Source organism: Merops nubicus, unplaced genomic scaffold (assembly GCF_000691845.1).
Source record: "Merops nubicus isolate BGI_N331 unplaced genomic scaffold, ASM69184v1 scaffold4192, whole genome shotgun sequence".
NCBI classification, from domain to species: domain Eukaryota; kingdom Metazoa; phylum Chordata; class Aves; order Coraciiformes; family Meropidae; genus Merops; species Merops nubicus.
In genome coordinates, this window is record NW_008595459.1 from 1 (window position 1) to 25,968 (window position 25,968).

At 41.5% G+C, this 25,968-nt stretch overlaps 1 protein-coding gene across 1 annotated transcript; it reads left to right on the forward strand.

Moving 5' to 3' along the window:
* Positions 1 to 825: 825 nt before the first annotated feature.
* Positions 826 to 23,567, forward strand: TGS1 (trimethylguanosine synthase 1; the record flags this gene model as incomplete). Its single annotated transcript, XM_008936040.1, is given in 13 exon segments — positions 826 to 890; positions 2,522 to 2,694; positions 3,131 to 3,230; positions 3,233 to 3,970; positions 5,418 to 5,535; positions 6,389 to 6,475; positions 7,643 to 7,814; positions 9,643 to 9,967; positions 11,406 to 11,579; positions 12,441 to 12,584; positions 13,871 to 14,087; positions 15,194 to 15,272; positions 23,287 to 23,567. Coding segments are annotated over 13 exon segments (2,509 nt in total), but the record flags the coding sequence as incomplete, so codon positions are not given.
* Positions 23,568 to 25,968: the final 2,401 nt, after the last annotated feature.

The following is a 25,968-nucleotide window of genomic DNA, read 5'->3' on the forward strand; positions in this document are numbered from 1 at the left end:
CGGGCGGGCCGGGAGGCTGGTCGCGGGGGTGCCGTGTTGCCGCTGGTACCGCAGCTTTCTGTGTTCAAGCGCTCGGTGCTCAGCTTGCAGAGGTGAGGCGTCTTCGGCTTCTGGTGCTGGCTGAAATCTTGCCAGTTTTGGCCTGAAGGGACTAAATTCCACCTACTTCAGCAAAGCGTTTTGTGGCCCGAATATATAATTCTTGGGAGCTGGGTGTAGCAGCAGCGTTTTCTGAGCGTACCTCACGGAGGCTTTAAAGTGCAGCGGTTTGTGTGTTCTTCTTTGCTTCGAGCGTCTACAATCACAGAACGGCTTTCCCGGGCTGGGAAGGGACCTCTTAAGATCATCTGAGCCAGCATTTTGTGGGAAAGAGAACCTAGATGAGATTGCAGAATCATGATGTTATTTAGGTTGGAAAAGACCTTTAAGATTATCAAGTCCCTCAGCACCACGTCTGCATGACTTTTACAACACCTCTAGGGGTGGGGACTCCACCACCTCCCTGGGCAGCCTGTTCTGAGGCTTGACAACTCTTACAGGGAAGAAATTTTTCCTAATAACCAACCTAAACCTCCCCTGGCACAACTTGAGGCCCTTTCCTATTGCCATTATCACTTGTTAATTGTGAGGACCACCAGCACCCACATCTCTACAACATGCTTTCACATCTTATCTAGCACCCTGCCCAGCCATACCTTGAAACCTCCAGCAGTGAGGACTCTACCACATGCCTGGGGAGGTTGCCCCACTGGATGATGGGTTTGCTGTTAAGAAAAATTGTTTTAATTATGACCTCCTGCATCAATGTCTCTTTTCTTTTTACAGAGATCGAAAACTGTATAAACTGGGATTAAAAGGATTTTATGTCAAAGATGACAATGACAGTACAGGTAAGGAAGTAAAATTTGCTGTGCGATACGATGTGCAGTACAGGTGAGTTATCTGTGATTAGCTGAGGTGCAGTAGGATGGTATAGCTGCTAACCCCTAGTTCTGTTCTTATTTCTGGGTTGGTTTTCAATGTTTTTGTTATGCGGAAGGATGTGAATAACTTCAGCATTTGGGTATCTTCCAAGTTACTCTAATCTGGATGTGGAAGTTTGTGTCAAAATTAATTATATAACGGGGAGTGCCTGCAAATCCTACATGTTTACGTGGGAGTAGTAGTGTCCTGCTGCCACTACTCCTGCCAAGGACCTTAGCTGTTGCTGCTTGATCTACTGGGCCAGAAGTAGAGCAGTTACATTGCACTCAGCGCTGGGGAGGCCCCAGCTTGAGGGCTGGGGTCAGTTTTGGGCACCACAGGGTAAGAAAGACTTTGAGGGGCTGGAGCAGGTCCAGAGAAGGGCAACGAAGCTGGTGAGGGGTCTGGGGCACAGGGCTTATATGAGGAGCGGTTGACGTTGTTTCGTCTGGAGAAGAGGAGGCTCAGGTGAGACCTTGTTCTCTACAACTCCCTGAAAGGAGGATGGCGTGAGGTGGATGTTGATCTCTTCTCCCAAGTAACCAGTGACAGGACAAGAAGAATTAGGATATTAGGAAGAATTTCTTTCCTGACAGAGTGGTGGTGAGGCATTGGAGCAGGCTGCCCGGGGAGGTGGTGGAGTCCATCTCTCACAGGGATTGTGAGGGGAAAAAATGACACAATTTAGTGGTCATGGCAGTGTTGGGTTGGTGGTTGGACTTGATGGTCTTAGAGGTCTTTTTCAACCTTAATGAGTCTAAGAAGCAATAGCCATGATGGGGTGAAATTATGATTTGCCTGTACCTGAGGAATCGAGTGAGGAGGACTGGAGCAGTAAGTTCTATACTTGATTGTGTTTTAGGAGTAATCACAGTGTATGCCCTGGCAAATCCAACAGCAATACCTTGCTCCATCCTCCTGAATTCCACACACATGCCTTTCTGAACGTAATTCCTTTGGTATTTAATTTTCCTGTTGCTCTCTTGCTAGCTTCAGCATCATAGAATAGCTCAATTTGAAGGAAGGAGTCTTAACAAAAAAGAGTGTCCACAGAAGCTGAGAATGAGTATCACAGGTTAGATGGAGACATTGTGAATGGAGTGCAGGATGATGTCAACCATGGTTTTGTGCCTGTATGACTGAATTGCGGTGAGCGTCATCGGTTAAAAACAGAAGAGTCTTGTGCTGTGTCAAAATTTGGCAGCAAATACATCCTGTCCCTTCCCATCCCCACCAAAAATCTTAACATTTTCTGTTTTATCAACAATATCAAGAGCTTTTGTATTTCTTCAGGTTCATCAGTATACAGTTCCTCCTTTCTTAGTGGTATTTGTCATTTTATGTACCTATGATGTTGCTTAAAAATTTGGTAGAAATTAAACATTTTAAAAATCAAAAATATATTTGCACTGCTTAAAATGTGTGCAAGTCCCAGCTCTGTCCCCTCCCAGTCTCTTGTATGACCCAGCCTACTCACTGGGGAGGGCAGAGTGAGCAAAAGAAAAAGTTATGCGATATGAGAACCAGACTATAGTCACTTAATATGGTTTGTGAACAGGGGAGGAACAAGCGTCCGAGGAGGAGAACCGTTGTCCCAGCGTGACGTTAAAGGTGGATACTGATCATAGTGTTGACCTGGAAGAAGTTGAACTAGACTCGGAGGCCGAGCTTATGAAGAGTATGGGGTTGCCTCTCCAGTTTGGTGGCCAGTCAACCCGCAGGGACTTTGTGGTAAATCTTCATTTGCTTTATTTGATTGGTTTACTTTGTGTTTCCAGATGTAGGGACACGTCTCCTCCTCAGTTATTGCTGAGATGGATCTGAGCTGGCTTTAAGCTGCCTGCCTCATGTACGTGCAGCAACGTCCATGGTCTGTGCAGTTTGGACAGCTCACCTGCCAGTTTGACTAAACAGGGCCAGGCTGTTCCAAAGGGCATGTGTGTGTCTTTCTGTAGACTTTCTCACAGCTCTTTCTCACAACTTCCTCAGAAATGTCAGCCAAGCTTATGCACAGAGCTCTGTCAGACCCATAAACTCTACAGCCTTTTGTGGGGGAGGAAGCTGAGATGGGGCTTATGATGGGAATAGAAATGTGCTCAGAGAGAGGACAAGAAAAGACTGCATGTATGTTGTGGACCTCTAAGCGTGTTCTTCTGTCATATTTTAGGCAACAGAAAATTATGGAAAGAGAAGTAACATGAAGATTATGAAAAAGAAAAAGAAGAAAAAAGGGTTACAGCCAAAACATGAGGATAAAAGGGGGCAGGAATAGCTTGTGATGGTCATATCCAGGCCATTTCTGGTGAGCTGACTGCAGCTACAGAGCAACATGAGAAGAGCTGCAAACCTCAGGTTGTAAGTGAAGAGAACTGTGAAAGTTCAGAAAGTCTTGCAAGTGAGGCTTTACCCAGCAAACTTAAAGAAAAATGGGAAAAGTACTGGAACGAGTATGGAGAGGGCCTTCTTTGGCAAAGTTGGCTGGAGAAACATCAAGAGGTCTCATCATCTGAGGCCACCACAGCCTCTGAGCCTTGGAATAGTCCAGACACAAGGGAAGAGTGGGAGCAGCATTATAGTGAACTGTACTGGTACTACTGGGAACAGTTTCAGTACTGGACAAGTCAAGGATGGACTATGGAGAGCTCACATGGGGACAACATGGAAACTAATGGGGTCACCCAGGAGATGGATCTTTTGGGGAAGGTGGACTTGGTTAGTGCAAGGGCTGAGCACAGTGATGTGCTGAGCTTGGAGCTGTCTCCCTCTGACACCAGGAGTGAGGAAACACTCCCTTCAAGTGCTGAGCCCCACAGTGAAATAATCACTGGGATTTGTAGTTTAAATCTGAATTTGGAGCAAGCGGAACAGAGCAGTCCTGCTCTAACAGGAGCCCACCAGGGTCCTCAAGAGCATAGTTCATCTGACAGTGAAAGCCAGCAGGAGCCCTGTGATGGAGGAACCAGGAAAAAGAGTGCTTCTTCTGAAAAGAAAAGTATTAATCAATCAGGTAATACAAAATCAGCTCAACTTGATTCTGCCAATATTTCTTTAGATGGTTATATATAAGAAACAAGGACATGTCTTTATTATGCCATTTTAAAAAAGTCAATTGAGTATTTTTTGGAGTGATTCCATACTTTGTGTTTCCTTCCCTTTGCTTCTCTGGATGATCTCTCTCCTCTCTAACCTGTATATTGAATGTGTTCTTCAGGCAGAAGTGATTTTAACAGAACATATACTTGACAAATCTTTAAGTGTACTACAGAAAGTGGTGAGAGAACACTGTTAGTTTGTGTGTGTTTGCATTGATATTGCAGCTGTGCCATTCAATTGGTGTCTTTTCTCACTCATAGTCTACACTGGAGGAACACTCAGGTTGATGCTCTCATGAATCAGACAGATTTTAAGAATAGCTTTTTGAGGGAAAGAAAAAAAAAAAAACCAGTTCTGCCATTCTAGAACTTGGGGGGTTTGTTTTGCCTTCTGTCTAAAAATGCCATCCTTGAAAATAAAATCTTATTCTGTTGTACTGTGTTACTGTGGACCAGATATCTTCCAGAAGTCCTTTCCAGCATCAAGCTATCAATGAGGCAGTGAGCTGCAGTCATCTTTACAGCCCCAAATTCATACGTTCACAGCTAGCGCTAACCAGAGAGAGTGCCAGGTAATGTAGTAGTATGGTGAAAGCTGGTGGCTCTGCCTTACACTGCTGGAAGAGCTTCTGTGAGGGAGGTACAGGACTGGGCTGGAGATTTTCTTGCCAGCTGGTTTAGCATGCAGGGAAAGGAGAGAGCCATCTTGTTTGCTGGTTCTTCCTGACAGTGTTTGCTGTGAGCAGCAGTGTAACGTCTTTCCTGACTGTTGCAAGGGTTCTCCTGATGAAGAAGAGGGGTCAAGCACGTGAGTTGAGTGTCAGCAGCTCGGGACTTCAGTTTGGTGGGAAACTTCTGAGTCCATGGGTATTGAGTTTCTAAGGAAGGAAGAAGCAGGTTTGATCCCATCTTGATCCCACAACAGAGTAGGAATGGGAGAGGTTGAAGGAAAATCTCCTCTCCAACAAGAAATAAGAGGGGTGCTGGAATCCTCTCTTGTTAAATGTCTGTGAGTATATTTGCATAGCTAGTGAAGGGACAAGAGAATTTATACACTAGGAAGAAACTGTTTTGAATTTGTACCTTGTAGGTAATTCATTATTCTTGGAGAGCTGAGATAATTTGAAGTTAGTCCTGCTTAAGATTCTTAACTCTACAGTGTAACTAGTACTGGAAGCTTGTATTGACACGTTGTCCCTCAAATGATGACAGGTGGAGAGGTGTGTGTTTGGCACTTGTGCGTTATTTGTCAGATTCAGGTATGTACAACAACCTTAACTGTAGCTGCAGACATACTTCAGGGACAGGAAGGTGAGGAATTCATTTATGCAGAAGGAAAATATGGTCTCATCTGTCTTTTAGGTTCACAGGGGTCATGTAGCTTAAATTCAATTGACAAAGAACATTTGCTGCTTCACGACCAAGATGAAGATGAGGATGATGAGCCTCCTGAATACAGACGTGTCAAAGTCAAGAGAAGGCAAGTCATGAATTTGGATGGGCTTTTTTACTCAGGAAGCCCAGGTCCAGAAACCTCCTGAATTACAGTAACTATCTGATTGAGATTGTGAATTAGAACTTTAGTACAAAGCTACATAGTCTTCCACCCCCACTTATCACTTTTCCTGGCAAAAAGCAGTGGATATTTCTTCTCTTCATTGCTTTATGGAAACAATGTATGGCCTTGATGGCTGTGCTGTGCTGGTGCTATTCTTGTGCCACTGAAGTATACAAGATTGTTAAATCGGATAAGACAATTTGCTTATCTAGGTTCTAATTAATTTAGACAATATAAGAATGATAGTAAATAATTTGTATTTTTTAACTAAATTGGTTTCTGTCAGTTAAGTGCTCGGTGCTTCAACAATCATAAACCAGCCAATCTCTGCCTTGTCACAGGCTTTTGCTTTCTCTGCTAAAAGTTTCTAGCCACAAAGACAATGAGATGGCACCTCCTCTTTAATAAATTCACAAATGCAAAGGTGAAGGGATGGATGGAATTATTACCTTTTAATCATGTAGCTTTGATTTTTTGTTCTAATATTTTGCCGTTGCCATGGCATTAATAATAGATAATAATATGGATAACAAAATAGATGGTGGAGGTAATTTGGAAACAGAATGAACAAACACTGTCTTAATCAGTTCCATGTAGGGCTTGATATTGAATATTTTAAGAGGTCGTTCTGCCTTGCTTGATTTCAGCAGTGTGTGGAAAAACTTACTGAAACCCACATTTAAGTGGTTTTAATACCTGAGTTCCTTAATGGTACATCTCTAAAATAAAGATGTTTTTCACAGTAAGTAATTTTGTCATCTACATTTTTTCCTAGCCATGAACTGGATGTGGATGAGAACCCAGTGGAAGATCCTGAGGAAACCTGCTCTGTTTTGGGCTTCAAGCGTGGCACGGGACAAAAGTAAATGCTTATGAGAAACTTGGGAACTTGATAGCAAGTCAGCTCTCTTGTTATTCCAATAGACCATTTTTCTCCATTCTCTTTTTGTTAAACTTTTGAAGAGGATTCCCAAAGTTAGTCTCTGCTCTTAATAAGACTGTCATCCTTTGGGTAGACAGAGAGATGCAAAGTTACAGAGAGTAACTAAAGAACGAGAGAAGTGCTTTGAAACAGAAGTGTAACTTGTAAGGTACTTGCAGTTGTGTAAATGGTTTAGTGGTCATGGTAGTATTGGCTTGATGCTTGGACTTGATGATCTTAGAGGTCTCTTCCAACCTTAATGATTCTATGAAATGTTAAGTAGCTGTTCAGCTACTTAAATTAGAGCTTAAGTGCTCTGACAATGAATGGTCCTCTCAGTTTGGAGTCCTGTGAGATTAGATCATAATTTATAGTTGTTTCATATTGTAATGAGGTTGCTTTATACTAGTAAAATGTTGCTGTGCTAATAAAGTGTTGGCCAGTTGGTGGTATGACCTAAAGATAGGGTGGTCAGTGCTGTAGAAGTAACATCATGTAACATCACTGTGGCCTGCTGCTTAGGTCTAGAACTTCTGCAAGATAAAAGTTATTTAGTGTATATGTGCATATATGTGTGTGTGTATATATATATATGTATGTTTGAAAGAGGAGCATGTTTGGTAGTTGACAATCTCTGTTCTATTTAATAAAAATTTTTTAAGTTAATTGCCCATGTTTGTGTGGGGTTGCTTTTTGCCAGGAGACAAAAGTAGCTGTTTTGGAGGTTCTTTACAGCCCTAAAAATCATGTTTTATTCTACTGATCGAGCTTTTTATTTCCTGTTCTTCAGGCTGCTCTAGGAAATTATTTCCACATGAAGTTATATACCTATTACAAAAGATATTAAAAAAAAAATCTAAACCTGACTCAGGTAAACGTTTTCAGATAAAAATACTTGAAAGTTTTCATGAAGACACATTGTTTTGCAGCTATATCCCATCCAGTGATAAATATTTCAAGAGTGGAGATGTCTCATAAAGAAATAATTTATTCTAAATCATTTTCTGTAGACATCAGCATTAAAGCTCCCATATCGGAACTGGAAATTAACCAAGTCTTTCTTTCTTCCTGCCTGCCTGCCCCTCCCCCCCCTTTTTCACATTTCAGGTATGGTGGAATTCCAGATTTCACCCACCGAAGTGTGCAGTACTTGGAGAAAAAAGCAAAACTCCAGAATAAATTTTTGGATATGCGTAAACCAAGGAAGAGCAAAAACATACACATCTTCTTTACAGAGGAATCTGAAATGGCTTGCAAAAAAAGTAAAACTTTGAAGAAGGTAGGTTTAATTGTTAGTTTCACTGTAATTCATAGATCTATCTGCTCCCTTGTTATTGAATTATGAACATTAAAAAGATAATAATTGCCCAGAGTAGGTGGCATTTTTGAAGTGTCAATCCATTACTCTTCCCCTGAAGAGTAGTTAGATGAGGGTGGGCATGGAATGGGATTGGTGGACTCTTTGCAATCTATCAGGCGGAATGTGATAGAGCTTAATGGCAAAGTTATCATATAGTCTTCTAGGCTGGAAAAGACCTTTAAGATCAAGTCCAACCATTAACCTAACTGTACCATGTCCCTAAAGCTAAACCATGTCCCTCAACACCACATCTACATGACTTTTAAATGGGTTCAGGGATAAGGACTTCACGACTTTCCTGGGCAGTCTGGGCCAGGGCTTGACAACTCTTTCAGGGAAGAAATTTTTCCTAATATCCAACCTAAACTTCCCCTGGTGCAGCTTGAGGCCATTTCCTCTTGTCCTATCTTTGTTCCCTGGGAGAAGAGCCAAACCCCACCACGTTCCAACCTCTTGTCAGGGAGTTGTAGAGAGAGAGGTGGTCTTACCTGAGCTTCCTTTTCTTCAGACTAAATAGCCCCAGTTCCCTCAGCCACTCCTCACAAGACTTGTGCTCCAGCTTTGTTGCTCTTCTCTGGACATGCTGCAGCACCATAATGTCCCTCTTGTATTGAGGTGCCCAAAACTGAACATAGGACCCGAGGTGCAGCCTCACCGGTGCCAAGTACAGGGGGACAATCACTTCCCTAGTCCTGCTGGCCACACTAGTGCTGATACAAGCCAGGATGTTGTTGGCCTTCTTGGCTACCTGGGCACACTGCTATTATGTGAAAGTTATTCTTGACTTCTGAGTCCATCATTCCCTTAGAGGTGTGTGTAGGCTTCTGTAGTTACTAAAAGTATCTTTGATTTTAAAATGCCTGTGAGGACTATTGTTCCTGCTGGCATTTCAGCAGTGAGAGAATGATGTTTGTATAGGTTAGTGTATTGAATGTAACTCCATGTTCCTGGTAATTGTATCAACCTCTTTGCTTACATCTCTGCCTGCATTTATTTTCATATATAACTTCATGTTGTTTGGTTGGTTTTTGACTCATAAGGTAATAATGAGTAGAAAAAATTGCTCGGTGTGGATTTTCTTAGTTGAGTCTCATTAAAATCTATTACTTCAGATTTTCAGTGTTACTTTGCTTGGCATTCCTTGACACCAATGTGCGAAGCACTGTTTTCTGGTGGTGACAACATGTTGTATTGAATTCCATTCCCACTGCTACAATTTTTGATCAAAGGCTTGACCATTGTCATCTGGTACCTGAGGCCACTCTAGTTTGAGGGCATTTTTAGTTAGGTAATGAAAACGAAATTACAAATTTCCTCGGATGTTCTGGTAGGGAACTGCCCCACACCTAGTGCCACTCAGAGCAATTGTAACGTAAAAGGGCACATCTGCATCTGCCTTTGAAGAGTTTGGATGAGTGTCTGAATGGTGGCTAGGATGTAGTGTTGTGCTCTCTACTGTGCAGCTGAACCCTTTAGCTCATGCACCTTTTGGTACATGTTGGAGATGAGGCAACAGATGTACAAAGGTAGTTGTGCCTGCTTATGCTAATCTGAAGGGCAGAGTATGGCAGAGGACCACAATTAAGGACTTTCTGAATGTTTTGACTCTGGGTATTTTATTTGTTTCCAAAGTACACATGGCAGAGTGTGTGTGCATGGCAGCTACTTCTAACTGTAAGGGGTTTAAACTGTACTCTCAGTAGCTGGTTAACAGCACCATCTAATCTGTGATATTTGACAATTGCAGGTAGAAGAGTTCCTAAAGCAGGTTAATAAACCTGGGGAGGAAGCCACATCCCAGACAGCCTCCCCTCAGGGTGAAGCTGAGCCTTTGTCTTCCGACTTGGAGGATCAGGAGAGCATCAGTGCCACCCAGACTGCCACACTGAACGCTGAAAACCAAAAGCCATCTTCCAGCATGGTCTTCACAGAACCTGGAGGGAGTAACCTTGAGGAGGAAGTGCAGGATGTGGCAAGGAGTGGCTCTGATGATGGGCAGGGTGCAGGCAGGCAGCTGGTCTCCCTGGATATTCCTGATTATCTCCGGCCGGAGACAGAGGATGTCAGCCAAGGTACATCAGTTTCCTGCAAACTGGGAATGGATAGGCAGGGCACTTAATGCTGCCTTCCCACATTACAGTATGGTGTGGTATTTATTTATTTTCTGTATTCAGAGAGACTTGTTAAGTCCAAGGGGTAATGAGGCTGATTGAGAGCTGTGCTAGTGGAAGTACCTTATTCCTGGAACTCCAGAATCCCAGGTCTTGTCTTTAACATTGGCAGTATTTACAGGTAAACAGCCATTGTTGATCCTAAATGGGATCTAACAGGTCTCCAATTCAAACCCTTTTACTCCTGTAAGGATGAGGGTGATTAACTTCAAGTAAGTTCCCAGACCATCAGTTTTGGGTTCTCAGATGCACATTGCTGAGTTTGGGGGAGCATGTTTTAAAATTTTGTACAGGAGGGGATCAAAAAATCTATATCATAAACTTTTCTGTTTAATAATATAAGCAAAAGAAAACAGGATTATTCGGGTTTCTACATCTAGTTTAATCCTTCCTGTAGTAATGCAGTTATGTTAGATTCCTACTCTAAAACTCTGTCTAGATTGGTTCTTACCCCTTTTTCTTAGAAGGGTGTTAAATTAGTCTCCAGTCCACTTGTTTGCTCACTGTACAGAGTTTATTGCCATCATTTGAAGATGATGGCTTTCCTGTTAAAGCTCTTAAATAATCTTAGAAGGTTTGGTTTGGAAGGGACCTGAAAGATCATCTACTTCCAAGCCCCCTGTCATGAGCAGGGACACCTCCCTCTAAAGCAGATTGTGTATCCAGCCTGGTCTTTGAACACCTCCAGTGGTGGAGCATCCACAACATCCTTGTCAATGTGTTCCTGTGTCTCACCACCCTCTTAGTGAAGAACTTCCTTACATCTAATCTAAATCTACCCTCTTCTAGTTTAAAACCATCATCCATTGTCCTATTACCATAAGCCTTTTTAAAAAGTCCTTCCCTAGCTTTCTTCCAGGCCCCCTTTAAATACTGAGAGGCTGCAATAAGAGCTCCTCAGAGCCTTCTCTTCTCCAGGTTGAACAGTCCAAACTTTTGCAGCCTGTCCTCATAGGAGAGGTGGTCCAGCCCTCGGATCATATTCATGGCCCTCCTCTGGACCTGCTCCAACAGGTCCATGTCCTTGTGTTGAGGGCTCCAGAGCTGCATGCAGTACTCCAGGTGGGGTCTCATGAAAGTGGAGAAGAGGGGAAGAATCATGGGTGAAATGATTCTTAGGACTGAGACTGATAGCTGTCAGGTAACACCATTCCTTTGAAAGAGGGGATGCTCTTTTTTAACTTAAACCACTAATCTGCATCATCTGGCAAGCAGTAATAAAGGACATTTAGCCATGTTGTTAAACATGAGCATCTTATATCTTTGTCTCTCACCTACTTGCCGAGAGCATTCCTGGCCTCCAAGAGCAGTGGTTGTTAACTTTTGCAGTGTATTCCAGCCGTAGATGAAAATATTACTACGAAGAAGAAGGAGAAGAAAAGGAGGAGGAGGAATAAAATTGCCCTGAGATCGATACCTGCTGAGATTGCTGCTGATCCAGAGCTGGCCAAGTACTGGGCACAGCGCTACCGGCTCTTCTCTCGGTTTGACGAGGGGATTAAACTGGACAGAGGTGTGTTTAGTACAAAGTGCACTCACTTGGTGGTCTAAGATGTATCCAAACCTGTCGCCCTTCTTGTAGTTTGTCACTGACTTCAGTAATGCTTCTCACGTGACACCACTGATTGCATTAATCCTCATGTTTGCCTAAAATCATACTGTACCCAAATTATTCCAGGTCAGGATTTTTTCAGAAACTCCATTATATTTTTAGATGTGTATATTTTATAAAATAATTTAGTGAAGCTTCCAAACATGCTGATGGATCTAGTTCTTTTTCTGGTTAGTTCTGACTTTCAGCAGTCACTTTCAAAGTTATTTTTTTTCCATGTTTACACGGAAACCACTTCAAAAGCACAAATTTCTAGGTAAAGGAGGAATTAGGATTACTGCTTTTGAGCATCTTGGCTTTGTTTGGTTTGTAAGCCTTTTACTTCTAATACTCTCCCACATGAACATGGAGATGATTATTTGACAGACCAGACATTGCTGTAAAGAAAGTAACACCAGGAAAGAGGGAGTAGATTTCTGATTTTGTTACAGAACATAAGCATACTGTAGAAAGTATTTTGTAGCTGTCTCAGTAGACTTGTCCTTGATAAGCCAGAATCCTTCGTATCAAGTTCAACAAAGCATTTACTGAGGTTCAGGCATAGCTGTTTGCTTCAGCGAGACTTTGTTTGCTTAGCAAATCTCTGGACTGAGCAGAGTTTATCATCTTCAAAGCCTCTATTTCCTGGTCAAATGCTCTAAGCCAAAATGGTTGGGATTAACGCTAAAGCTTCAGTTGTGTGGGGGAGGTTAGTTGTTTGTTTTTAATTCAGATGACCTTGAAATAAGAGGAGAAAATACACTTCTTCCTTCTCCTTTGCAGAGGGCTGGTTTTCTGTTACTCCTGAGAAAATAGCTGAGCACATTGCTGTCCGTGTTAGTCAGTCGTTCAACTGCCATATCGTGGTGGATGCCTTCTGTGGGGTTGGAGGAAACGCCATTCAGTTTGCATTGACCTCAAAAAGAGGTAAGCAGCCACTGGACGTGGCACAGTACTTTGCTGCTTTAATCTTTTTCCCTAAAAATTCGGATATGCACTTTGTCTGACGATTATTTTTTTTTTCCAGTGCTTCTTAAGCAACAGAAGCTTTTGTTGTATCATCGGACACACACAGTATGAGCTTTCTGGTTTTGAAAAGGACCTATAAAACTACTTTTCTATTTTAAGTCAGGGTTGGATTTGTGTTGTACTAGTCAACATTATTTTTTTTGAATCTCTGAAGATTGCTGCTGAAGGTTGAGTTCTGCTTGCAGTGCTGACCTGCAGAGACGCCACAGAGCTGTCATGCCAAGGCTGTGTACTCAAAAGTTATGTGCAAATATTACTTAAAACACTTGAGTGGGATCCCCTGCAGGGGCAGCAGAACCAAATATAGAAAAATGATCATAACTTAATATTAGTCTAAGTTCCTCTTGCCATCTAATGAAATTGCAGTGAAACATTGAGAGTACTTTCTGTACAATTGCTGACTCCTTGATATCCCTCTACTTGTTAGACACTGGTAAAATACCAGCTTATCTGACTCTTCTGAGTAATTTCTGAGCAAGACAAATGGTAGTTTCTACTGCATTAAGTTTGGTAGGCTATGATCCTTTCTATAAATGTTTTCAAAATCTACCTTAGCTTTTTGTATTTCCTGGGTAAACGTTTATTTCTATGATTATGTGCTGCCTGGTATTATCTCTCTTGTGCTGTGTTGGGTGGTTTTTTAGACTCAGTTTTCAGTACAGTATGATTGGACACAGATAAATGTTTATATTTAACAAGAGTAAGTTTCTGTCTGATGCTGTTTAATCTGTCAGGCTCCTGCCAAGATTGAAGTGAGGATAACTTCCTCTCTTAGGTGGACAGTCTCACCTGTCCCCTGCCTGAACAGAGGTGGAAAATTGTCATGATAGTAGATCTATGACTGCCATGATAGTAAATGTGTGACTGCCAAAAGCTAAAACATCCCAGCTTTGCAGCAGGAGCTGAACTTTCCCAGTCTTGGCTGTGTGGCTTCCCTTGCTGGTTTGTAAACGCAGTGGTTCTGCTCTTGGTGGAACCTCTGCAAAGGCACGTCCTTCACCTCTGAGGAATGTAGCTTTGTGCCTGCCATGACCTATAAAGCTGAAGCAATCACTCACTGCACAGCAGTCGTTAGTAGATGTGACTTGTAGCTGGTGGCTGCTTCCTTCTGAAACGTCCTTTTGATGGTCAGGAGGCATTCAGAGGCCACCTCGACCCGCGCGGCTGCTCTCTTTTGTTTGCAGTGATCGCTATTGACGTTGATCCTGAGAAGCTCCGTCTTGCACGCCACAACGCCGAGGTGTATGGTGTGGTGGATCAGATAGAGTTTGTGTGTGGAGACTTCATGGTGCTGGCTGCCGACCTACAAGCAGATGTTGTGTTCCTCAGCCCACCCTGGGGCGGGCCTGACTATGCCACTGCCGAAATCTTCGATATCCAAACCATGATTTGCCCCGACGGATATCCTTTCAAAGTGACATGCTGTGATTTTTGCAGTTGTTCACAAGGGGTCTTCTCTCTTTCTTCTCATTCTCTTAACATGCTTTGCATGTCTGGTTGGTTGACTGGAGGTGATGTGACCAGCAGCTGAAGTCCCAGATGTGTGCCAGATTTGTTTAGTCCTCTTCCCCTTACCTCAGCTATATGACTTTGACCACCTAAAATTAAATATTTTTATTATAATTTTTAGTTGTAAGAATAAAACTTTTGAGGGTTTTTTATAAGTGAAAAATCCTTTAGAGAATTATAGTAGCAAAGCATTAATTCAGCAGTTTTAACTCCTTTGTTATTTTATTAAAATGTCCTGAACTAATGCAATAGCCATGTGGTGTGTATAGATGGGTAATAAATAGTTATGTGACCCAATTCCACTTTTTAATTGATTTATAAAAGATATATCTTATCTTTAAAATATCTTACTCAAACTATACTCAGTTGTAGCACTTGCCTGTGACTTGGGAAATGACAGAAGAGTGCAAGCAAAATATTAGCCTTTTTAAATAATGTTAGTAAGTTAGTATGGAATGGTATTATACAATGGTATTAAGCACTCATTTATGTAGGAATGTATTTTCAGAATAGTTTCATCAAATTTGAAGTGTGGTGGGGTTTTTTTCCCCAAAAATAATCTCAAGTGCTTTCTTTTTGCCTAAAATGTAGCTGTATTTGTAAGAGTAAGGAAGCCTTTGCATAAATGTGTGAGAGAGATTCCACAAAATGGATTAGAAAATAAATATCAAACCAATATACTGGCTATAAACTACATTCAGATTTCTCAAATAATTCTCTGTAGTTCAGTTAAATTTTCTTAGAAAGTGAGGGTTTGTGGAGTGATTTTTTTTTTCTACTTTCTAGGGAAATAATGGTGCAACAGAGTTTCTGAGTTTAAATAATATTAATTTCTGCATTTTAGGAGAGTAACTCATACACAGAAGACGATAATTGAGTTGCATAATAACTGAATTTGGGTCATACTTTCAAAATGAGTTAATATAAACCAACTTCTTCCCCATTGTTTTATTGTTTTGTTGTTTGTTTGTTTGTTTTTTTCCTTTACTGGCTTCTACATTTGAAATTTTCAGGCTCTCCAAGAAGATCACCAACAATATTGTGTATTTTCTTCCTCGGAATGCTGACATTGACCAGGTGTGTTACTGGATAAGGGCTTAGTAATTACAGAAAGCTCAGCTGACTTAAAACATAGCTATTATAAGCACAAACTTGAGATTTTTAAGTCTGTTCAGCTGATTTGGGAGGAGGTTTATGTTTGAACCTTATGTTTATGTTTAACCTTATGTTAAGTGATTTCTGTGTTTGCAGGACTTTTGAAATCTTTAGAAATGAGAGTAGTAGATTTATTTATTTATTTTTATTTTGTGACAGTTTGGAGTTTTTTTCAGAAGCTTAGGTTTTTTGAGTGCCAGATAGATACCTCATTATAAAAGAAAAAAAATATTTTTACCAGCTTTTACTACCTGATAAGTTGTTGAGTCCTAAACTTTCATGGCTTTCAGTTTATGAAGGAGTTGCAGGAAATCCCTGTGCAGACTGGAGTCACTGCTATCACCAGTGAGTAGATCAGAAACAGATGTCATACCACCAGAGGTGGCACTGATGCTGCCCACACAGGAGTGTGGTTCTGTATGGGCTGCTTGCATTGCAGTGATAAGATAGATTGGATGCATCACTGACTGGAACACACAATTTGTTTCACTAGCACGGGGTTTTTTTTGTATTACAGTATTTTGTTAGACTTTTTTTTAAGTAATAAGATGACTGACAATTCCCCTGAGTGTCTGGTTTAGTTTCCTCTGTGTATTGTCTATGTTAATAATGTCTAGCTTTTTGCAAAGGAGGGAGCAGTGAGACTCTTCACCTGCACCATGCTGCAAAACTTCCCAGGATTATTCCCAATGTTTCAAAAAGCTGTGTCTGACTTAGAGCAGACAAGGTCTCAAGCCACATGGTGGCTTGCAGGACCACTGGCTTGAGAACCAGGCTGAAATTCACCTGAGGAGCCTGCACTGTGCACAGCACCATTCGTACGGCAGGTGGTCATTCAGTTGTGGTTTTTGTTTCAGGCTGGTGAAATGTCAAAGTGGTTTATGAATCTTAGGCAGAGTTTCTCTCTTTTCAACTTCTAACCACTGCATTTTACCAAATGTTTCATTCCCACAATGAAGAATGGACTTAGCAGGTTTCTGTTGTACTCACAAGGATTTTTTATACTGTTCATAGCCCATAGTCATCCAGGCTATGGGATGCTCTCAGGAAGGGAATTTGGCTGATTGTGCCAGTAAAAGAACAACCAAAAAAAAACCCCAAAAACCCAAACAAACAAACAAACAAAAGGCAATAACAACAACAAAAAAACCTAGAGTTGATGATATGAGAGTGTGCTAAAAAATGTAAATCTAGCCCACGATTTAGGCAGCTATAATGTTAATCCTGTGTGGACAGAGGTGTGTCAAACAGAACCATCCCAAACATGACCTTAGTGGGTACTCTGGTCTATAGGAGGCTGGTTATAGGTTTGGCTGCTGTCATCTCTGGCTGTATTTCAGAGTGAAATTTCTGAATTTACTGCCACTGCACTTCCAGGGCTGTGAATCTCCAGAAGAAAAGACTTGTCACTGAAGTTCCTTAGTGGTTAGTGTAGACACTTGTCTTCTTGGTTTGTTCATGGGTTAGTGTAGACACTTGTCTTCTCGGTTTGTTCATGGTTTTTCCCACAGTTCCCATCCTACTTTTCTCATGAGCAGATAAGGTGGCTTCTGCTGCAGTGACTGTCTCAGGAAGGGCCTGTGGACACTACTGCTAGGGTGTAGTGAGGTACCATGACTTGCCCATAAACTTTAGGGGCCTGTAAAAACTTGAGGAGTGAGTCTTAAATGTCCTCAAAAAATAATTTTATGCACACATACATATGTAAGGCTGCCAGAGATTGCTTAGCTCCTGGAGTAGGTGACAGTTGTTAAAACTGAAGTGCTCTACCTCTTGTCTCTCGTTGACTGGCTTGAATCCACAACCAACGTGTGCTCATGTGCTTTGTCAGTTTAAATTGCTTTAGAAGCTGACTTCATTGCCATTGCAAATCTCCATGAAGATGTTCATAGCGACATGTAAGCCAGTGTATCAGTGCAAGTCTGCTTGCCTGACAATGGATCTCAAGCAGAAATGGAAAGAAATGACCAGCAGGTAGAAGCAACATTGCAATAACAATACTGCTTAACTTTTTGTTAAGGTGATGCAAATTTAGTGGTAAATACATTGTATTTTTTTTTTTACTGGTAAGTTGCTAACATAGAATAGGGAGCCTGCTGCTGGTGTGAAAACAGGTGATTGACTTTGACCTAGCTGTGTCAGAGGACTCTTGAGAGACAGAACGTCCAACCTTGTTCTACATGATTTTATATCAAAACCAGTGCTTATTATATCTGCAGACCCCGCCTTTTCTGTACAGAGTTAGACCTGTAGAAAGAGATGGAGTTCTTTGTATTGCCTTACAAGATTCACTAGGTTTAGGTGGGAGAGGAGTAAAGAACTTCTGTACTTCTGCCTCGAGAGGGAGCAGCGAGCCAGGGGAATGGAGCTGGTGTACTTACAAGAAATGTGAAACATTTCCCTTAATTGCGTCCATTTTCCTTGTTTACAAGCATGTACTTTTTACAAAATTTGTAGTGTACACAGGTCCATTTTTAGGTCAAATCAGTCTTTCAAAATATTTTTTTCTAGTGAAGGAATAATCAGGAATTATATATATGTGTGCACATAGATGAAGAATACGTTGTTTTATTAACAGTGACTATTCGTAGCTCACTTGTGACACTGTTGTTGATGCCCTTGTCTTTGCAGCGTCTTTACATCTGCGTCTGTTCTTTCTTAAGGTTTTTGCCACATCCCTTAAAAAGATAAAAGAGGGGGAGCTGTGGACACTATGGGCCAGTAGTATAGTAATACTATTTCAGTTCTGGGGGATTAAACTTGCATTTAGCCGCCAATGGTGTTTTTGAAAAACAAAATGCCCCTTCTTGGCTGGTACATTTCAGCAGATCAAGGGGAAGAAAGGTGATACCTGCAGGAGATCTTTCATTTGAGTCTTAACGCTCCAGCAAGACTGGCAGATGTTTGGAGGCAGGGGTGTGTTTTTTTGTTGTTTGTGATAGCTGTGCTTAATTTAGTGAAATTTTTCTGTTGATGGAGCTTTTGTTGTGCTAAATATTGGTGTCTCAGACTTGGCTTACATTCCAGCTACTGCCAGAAGATACAAATTACTTTTGTTCCTTGTCTAGCATGTAAAGTGATTCTGTGAGCCCAGAATTAAGCAAAGTGCATTTGACCCTGACAGTCATACAAAGAATACATATCGTAGAGGTACTTTTCTTTTTTTCTTGCCTTTGTTCCCACCTCATCTTCATCATCCACTTGGGGAGAATCTAGAGTTGGACACCAAAGGCTTGTTCTGTCTGCACATCTAGTTCTTGATGGGAAGATGTTTGCTTTGTTTCTGGTGTTGTAAATCCAGTTGTTACAATGACTGGTCAATGAAGGGAGTGTAAAGATGGATAAAACTCATTTATTTATTTTAATTCTATCTGGTGTCATTCAGAGAACAGAAAACCATACTAGAGAGATCAGTTTAATTAATATATGGTAACCTCTGTGAATTAAGAAATTTTATGGGAGGGTGACTAGTAAAACTGCCACTGCCCCTGTTCATTTAGCTGTGAGTTTAGACTGGAGACCTGGCCAGAGGGGACCTGGTCATGTTTGTTTAGGAGTTAAATGTAACAATGAGCAAAGGAGGGAGTGAAAAGCCAGGAGATGAAGGTAGCTTAATTTGATTGTATTTCTTAAATGTTTGGGTCTTAGGGGAGTTGGCAGGTAAAAGACTGTGGTGTGTTTTGCAGGCTGGTCATTTCTGAGTGAAGGTGGTTACATAAACTTCAACTGCAACTATCCTGTTAATAAGGGCAGCTTTTAAGCAGCTTCCTTTAAGCTCATGTCTGTCCTCTGTCCTTGGTAAACGACAAAGCCAGGAGATACTCACAGCATACACCAAGCCAGAGTGTGGCCATTCTGCACTTCAATATTCCTGAAGCTTATAGCATTTGAATACTAGATTGTAGTTTGCCTACCTCAAATTTAAAACATAAGTACATAAATCTCGAGCCTGTACGTTCTGAAAAATCATAGAATGGTTTGGGTTGGAAGGGACCTTAATGATCATCTAGTTCCAACCAACTTGCCATGAGCAGGGGCATCTCCCACTAGGCCAGGTTGTACAAGGCCCCATCCAACCTGGTCTTGAACACCTCCAGTGATGGAGCTTCCAAAAATCTTGCCTGAGAGCATTGTGTTTTATTATGTTCAGTGTAGTGAATACCATCGCTGCTTTTTTCCAAGTGGGTTGGGATTTTTTTCCGCTAGCCTTTAGGTTGGTTGTGAGGGGAGGAAGTTCCTCTTTTTACTAGTGTTCTATAAAATGAAAGGAATCACACTGTTCTTGTATGACTGCATATGAAGCCAAAAAGCTTATTTTTCATACCCTAGAAGAGTTTCTTTGAAGAGAGGAAAAAAAATTACGATAGAGCTTTTTATCCACAGTAATTTTAGTTGCTGGCTGGATCATACAGTTACTTTAGTTACTTTAGTAAAGGAGTTTCAATAAGATGAAAACAAACTCTGCAAGGCCAGCAGGAAAACCTTCAAGTTCAAAAACACACCCAAACAATACAAAGTAACTTTGAACCTTAAGCAGCTTGTGATCCTGAAGTAATCTTCCGTCTCCATTTCCCTTTTCATGTTTATTTTCTGATGGCTCCCATTTTAAACTTGAGACCAAACCTGCAGGCTGCTTTTTCACTGCTCTGTGGCTGTGTCTGTAGATGTAACTACTACCATCAGCAGCTGCTGAACTGAAGAATGAAGCATCCAGGTGAGAGGGATGCAGGGAGGTGTTAATAGAAGGTTCATCTTTTGCCCCTGCCTGGAGGGACCGTGCAGAATTACCTAGCACAGCAAGAGGAATTATCTGCCCCCAGAGTATCTGGGTTTGGGATAAAGAACAAAGGATGACAGGGAGAGCTGCCAGCCAGAGGATCATTGTATTTGCACAGGAAAATGCAGAATAAACACATTTCGGCCTAGTCTTAAAAGAAATTGAGAAGCCTTTCCATACTCACTGTTGCAGTTCACTGCAGAAAAGGAGATGCGTGTTGATATTTCTAAAAATAGAGGAGCACTTTTGTTTTTCTCAACGCATCATTCCTCAATCTGCTGTTATTTTTAGAGGGCATCCCTCTGCCAAGCTGGCACCTTTCTGAAGCGTGGTGTGCTTCAGCTCTCCCTCGTTACCCTGTCAGGGTTGACTGAGCCCTTCCGCAGAAAACTTGGCAACTCCTACATAATTAAATTTGCAACCTCCAGCCATTTACAATTAAGCATCGTCACAGAGGATGTGCGTTGCTTTTTGCTGAACACAGGGAGGGTTGAGGAGTGTGTGGTGCTGGACCCGTCCCTGCGGAGCTTACGCCCCTGTGCTCATTAGATTTTTGTCACAGTTGGGTTTATCAAATACTTTGAGTAGTCGTTTGAAATTAGTCTTAATTATCCTGGATTTAACGCTTTAGAAGCTAGACACAGTGTGTGTAACTTCTTGGGTGTCCTTTGGTGGACACCACCCCTCAGCAGAGCAGCATTTGCCCGTGTTACTAACGGAGTATTTTGCTTTACTTGGTCTTCTAAGAGAAGTATTCAGTAAACACTTGTGTTTAATATCAACGCATTAGTCACACTTAGGTATCTGCTAATGACAAAAATTGTGCCCTGAAAGCAGGGGTACATCACCCAGAGGCAGCCACTTTAATATTCACATATTAAGTTGACTAATCCAAAGCCTTTAACACTTTTTAGAAGGAACATTCCAGCTTTTGTGTGTAACAAATTAAAAGTACAAATTTAACATCTTCCTGGGAAAAAAAAAAAACACATGGATCACCCCACAGCGTTAACTGCTTTTAGGATTTCAAGTAAGAAAAGATAACTTGTAAAATTAACATTCCTGATCACTTGCCAAGTTCAGATTCTTGTGCTATTTATAAGTCAGCCAGCTTCTGCTTTTTTACTTAAGTGGCAGGTTCCTCTTAGACAAGAACGTGGGGATATTTTTCCTATTACCATTAAATTGAAGGATGGAGAAACCACTCACACTTTTGGTTTTGTTTGTAGAAACAAAAAGAAATTTAAAAGGAGGGGAAAAAAATAGAAAAGTAAATGCTTGATGTGGTAATTTTGTGGGCAAGGGAATAAAGGTTCAAGGTATAATTTAGATTAATCCTCTTGTTATTTCCTCTTGATAGCAGGCTGGTTTTTTACTTACAGTAAAATAGAGGAAGTTGCATGTTTATATTTAAACCTGTGCTACAGCACTGAGTCTCAGAGGAGTTCAGAACTGTTAATACTGCAACCTGAACTTTCAAGTTTCAGCTGCTAACATCACAGACTTCTTGCTTTAAAGATCAGTTAAAGTCTACTACAGACTTGTAGACCATGATTGGTTTGTCTGCCTGGGAAGTATCCTTGCATAGGGAACTTTAGAAGTTTTCCAGTGGCAGGCAGAGTAAGCAGCAGCATGGAGCAGAACTGGCTGTGGAGCCCCACTGCAGCATAGGTCCTTGGGGTCCACAATGGGGGAGAACAAAAGCAGTGAATGCTCAGTTTTGGTGATGTTCTCTTCCTTCTGTCTGTGCAGTCTTGTTTTGGTGATGTTCTCTTCCTTCTGTCTGTGCAGTCTTGTTTTGGTGATGTTCTCTTCCTTCTGTCTGTGCAGTCTTGTTTTGGTGAGCAGTTGGTAGCCTGTATAGGGTTGTACTAGGAACAGGAGAGGAGAGGGTGTTGTGTGCTCCAGTCCAAAATGCAAAGTCCACTGCAAAACATTGTCTGTCTGTAATCATTAAGCATTAAAGGTGTGCATCAGGCTCAGTCAACAGAGCATGAACAATGAGATCCTCACTCCAGTGATCACAAACACGAGAGCTGGGACCAGTGCTGCCTGATGGGCCCTCCCTTCCTGCAGTAACTCAGCTGCCCCCAGCCTTTCTCTCAGCTGAGACTCCAGTGCACACAACAGTTGCAATAGCAACAACAAAAAAAATGTAATTGTTTTTTGTGAGCTTCTCTGCCCGTTTGGGGTTGGTTGTGTTTGGATTAGAATCGTACAATAGCTTTGGTTGAAAGAGACCTTTTAAGATCATCAAGTCCAACTGTTAACCCAGCAGTGCCAGGTCACCACTAAACCATGTCCCTCAGCACCACATCTCCATGGCTTTTAAATACCTCCAGAGATGGGGGCTCCATCACTGCCCTGGGCAGCCTTTTCCAGTGCTTGCGAACCCATTACGTGAAGACATTTTTCGTAATATCCAACCTAAACCTCCCCTGGCACAACTTGAGGCCATTTCTTCTTATCCTATCTCTTGTTACTTGGGAGAAGAGACCAACCCCTTTCAAGGAGTTGTCAAGAGCAAGGAGTTTTCCTCTGACCTTTCTCTTCTTCAGGCTAAACAACCACAGTTCTTTTAGCCACTCCTCAGAAGCCATGTTCCCCAGACCCTTCACCAGCTTGCTGCCCTTCTCTGGACCTGCTCCAGCACCTCAATGTCCTTCTTATAGTGAGGGGATCAAAAAGGGGTTGCTCCCTGTACCCCTTTCAATGCTACCTTTGTACTTCCTTATCCAGAATTTGGGTTTACTCTTCCCTCAAAACTTGGGATTTTGACACCTTCAAAGCACAGTTCACAGCTTGCTTTTTGCAACTAGTGTCCCAAATGACAAGTACCCTGCAAAGCAGAGTCTGGCACCTCTCACCTCTGCACAATGTGTGAGATGTGTATTTATCTTCAGCTCTGAAGCCACCTTATTTTCATGGCGTGGGTTGAGGGGCATGTTTTCAGTCACAAGGAAGCCACAAACCTCTTCTAGGAGTAAAAGGAGACACCCGAAGAGGACCCAACATATGAGGTGACAAGGAATGTTCTCACCAGTGTTAACAGAGCCAAGGTGTGTTTTCCACCCTGTTTCGCATGAATAAAAGGTTTGGGGGTTTGCCTCTTTTCCTGTGCATTGATTGATTTGCTTTTTGTTCTTTTTTTTTTTTCAGGTGGCTTCCTTAGCAGGGCCAGGAGGGAAAGTTGAAATAGAACAAAATTTTCTCAATAACAAACTGAAGACAATAACAGCTTATTTTGGTGATTTAATAAGGCATGATATCTCCTGAACTTAGTGTGGATTCTTCCAAACCCACCCTTCCTAACAGCTATTTTGCTTAAGTTTTTGTACAGTTGGTTGGTCAGAAATGACTTAAAGCCAATTTCTGCTTTAATTCCTGTTTACAAAAAATGTTTGTTCTCTTTATTGCTACTGTCAATAAATGTTTTATAATAATTTTGACAAAATTCTATACATAGAGTAGCTGTCAATGTAGGAAAAAACTTTATAAAATGCAGTCTTGCAAGGTTCGAGTCCAACTGGTTGATGGGGAGTTCAGGATTTCTTTGTCATTCTCACGTGTTCTGCTTCAGTACTTGCGCTCATTTTGAGCGTTCAAAGGGTCAAAAAACAGTAGCCTGAAAGCCACCACTTGTCAAGAGCTGCTTTCTGTGCTTCAGAAACAAAAGTATCTGAACATCAATTGGAACTAGAAGGTCAGGTACACCACCAGAGGTTAACCACAGTTCACCTCTCTGTCTCCATGCTTACTATGAAACCTTGGCAGCTTTTCTTTGTAGGATGGAGGTCCACACATCTTACAGCAAGTACTCTGGCTGGTTGCAGGACAGGGAGTAAGGAGCTAGTGTCTGTGGTGTTTTTGGCTGGTGGCAGGGCTCAACTCTCTACTCTTCATTATTTGATTTCTTTCCTCCTTGCCAGCCCTTTGTTACAAAGGTATTTTGAAGAAACCTTCTGACTGGAAGTTTGGGGCATGTCCCCTCTTCTCGAGGCCTTGCAGAGGCTTCCAGGAGGGCAGAGAGAGCCCAGCTCCCTGGTGAGGACTCTCCGTTCCCACTTGGCGTTGGGGGGGTAAAGCAGCTTTTGAGCAGTTCTTCAAGCAGAAGAGGACGCAGGTGACAAATATCTAGGGCATGGATATGGTGCTTTCACTGAAATGCACTTAAAGTATCCCAGATCAATTTTAAGCCTGGTTTTGTGGAAAGATTGTAGGAACTTAGTTTCTAAGACAATAAATAAGTGCTGCTTCTCCACTTGGAGTGCAGCAGGACACTGAAGGCAGCAGAAACTAAGCACTAAACCATGTACTAGTGCTGACAAGCAGAACTATAGAATAAAGGTGATTTTTTTTTTTCCCCTTAAGGAGTGAAATCCAAATCTTCAAATCAGTCAGGACACTAAGGTGTCAGTGTGTGTATGGGATGTTAAAAAACAGGGATGCAACCTGACTTGATGTAAGTTTGCTTGCAGTAAAATAGCACTTGGGAAGCCATTTTTTTCTGACTTTACTGTCCGTCCAGTACCAAACAAGTGCTAAACTGTTAATGACTGTTAAATCCATGCTTCATCTAAGGTAATTTAGATTGCTTTGAAGATAATTTGACTCATATGCATCACTGCATTTTGCCGCTGTACTGCAGCGAGGAAGAAGTGCTGTGATAGTGCTGGCCTTGGTAACAATATTTAAAGAGAACTGTAAAAGAAAGAAATTATATGCTCTTTAGTATTCCTTCCAAGTTTGCTACTGGGAGGCAGGGGAGGTTGGCAAGAGTGCTGGTGTTACAGGAGCTTCACACCTGGAGCAGTATCATGTGAATGCAAGGGTGCTGTTAAATTTTCACTACAAGCTACAATAAAAGTCCAAGAAAGAGTCATGAGGCCAAATGGAGAAGTTAATTTATACTGTGTATGTCAGTGTACTCTGTATGCTAAAAATTTGACTATATTTGGCTTATTGCTGCTCAGAGAAATACTGTTGTCTTACTCTTTGGTCCTCTTTTCCTCTGTAAAGTTATGGAGTAGCTTGAGGAGCATTTTGAGATCTCACTGATACAAGAAGCTCTGTGGGGGAAATGACAGTAAATTTGCTCTTACCTCCAACAAAGTATTCAGATTTTGTTCAGTGCCCAGTATGCAAAATGCAGAAGCTGAAATATGACATGAAAATCGTAAATACTGTATCTTTTAAGTTTACTTCCAATATAATGACCTTTCTGGTAAAAAGGAATGATTTATCAGAAGTCTCTGCTGAGGTTTGCAAGCACCAAAAGCAGAAGAATATCCTTGTTCATCACCATTGCACTCTGCAACCAGCAAGTACAAAAGGTCTTTTTTTAATCTTTTTTTATTTTAAAATATAACTTGAAATCATAATGCGCTGCCGCCTTGATAAACATTTGCCTGCAGCTTCCCACTGGGACAGGACAGGTGAAACTCCCCAGGCTTGTGAATCACTCAGTCTGTTAAGCCTCAAGTACATCTATGAGTATTTTTACTTTGTTGTTACTAATTTCAGCCAACAAACACTTCATGGAGGACAGCTTCATTCATGAAACAAGTTTCCGTAACTTTATCTTGTAGAAAAAAAGTTAACATGGGCTGAGACAGTTAAATTTCTGGACACCTCTTGCCTAGAGTTTTAATATACCCTTTTAGGATTTGAATAGTATTTTGCATGTGATGTGGTAGGCTACAAAGGAATTACATTGCTACTATAAAGTAAATGCTCATAGAGGTTTGGTCTTTTACCAATTTTAAGCCACAAAATAAGCTGTAGGAAAAATGCAGAGGTTTTTTTTTTTGGTTGGTTTTTGTTTTGTTTTATTTTGTTTTT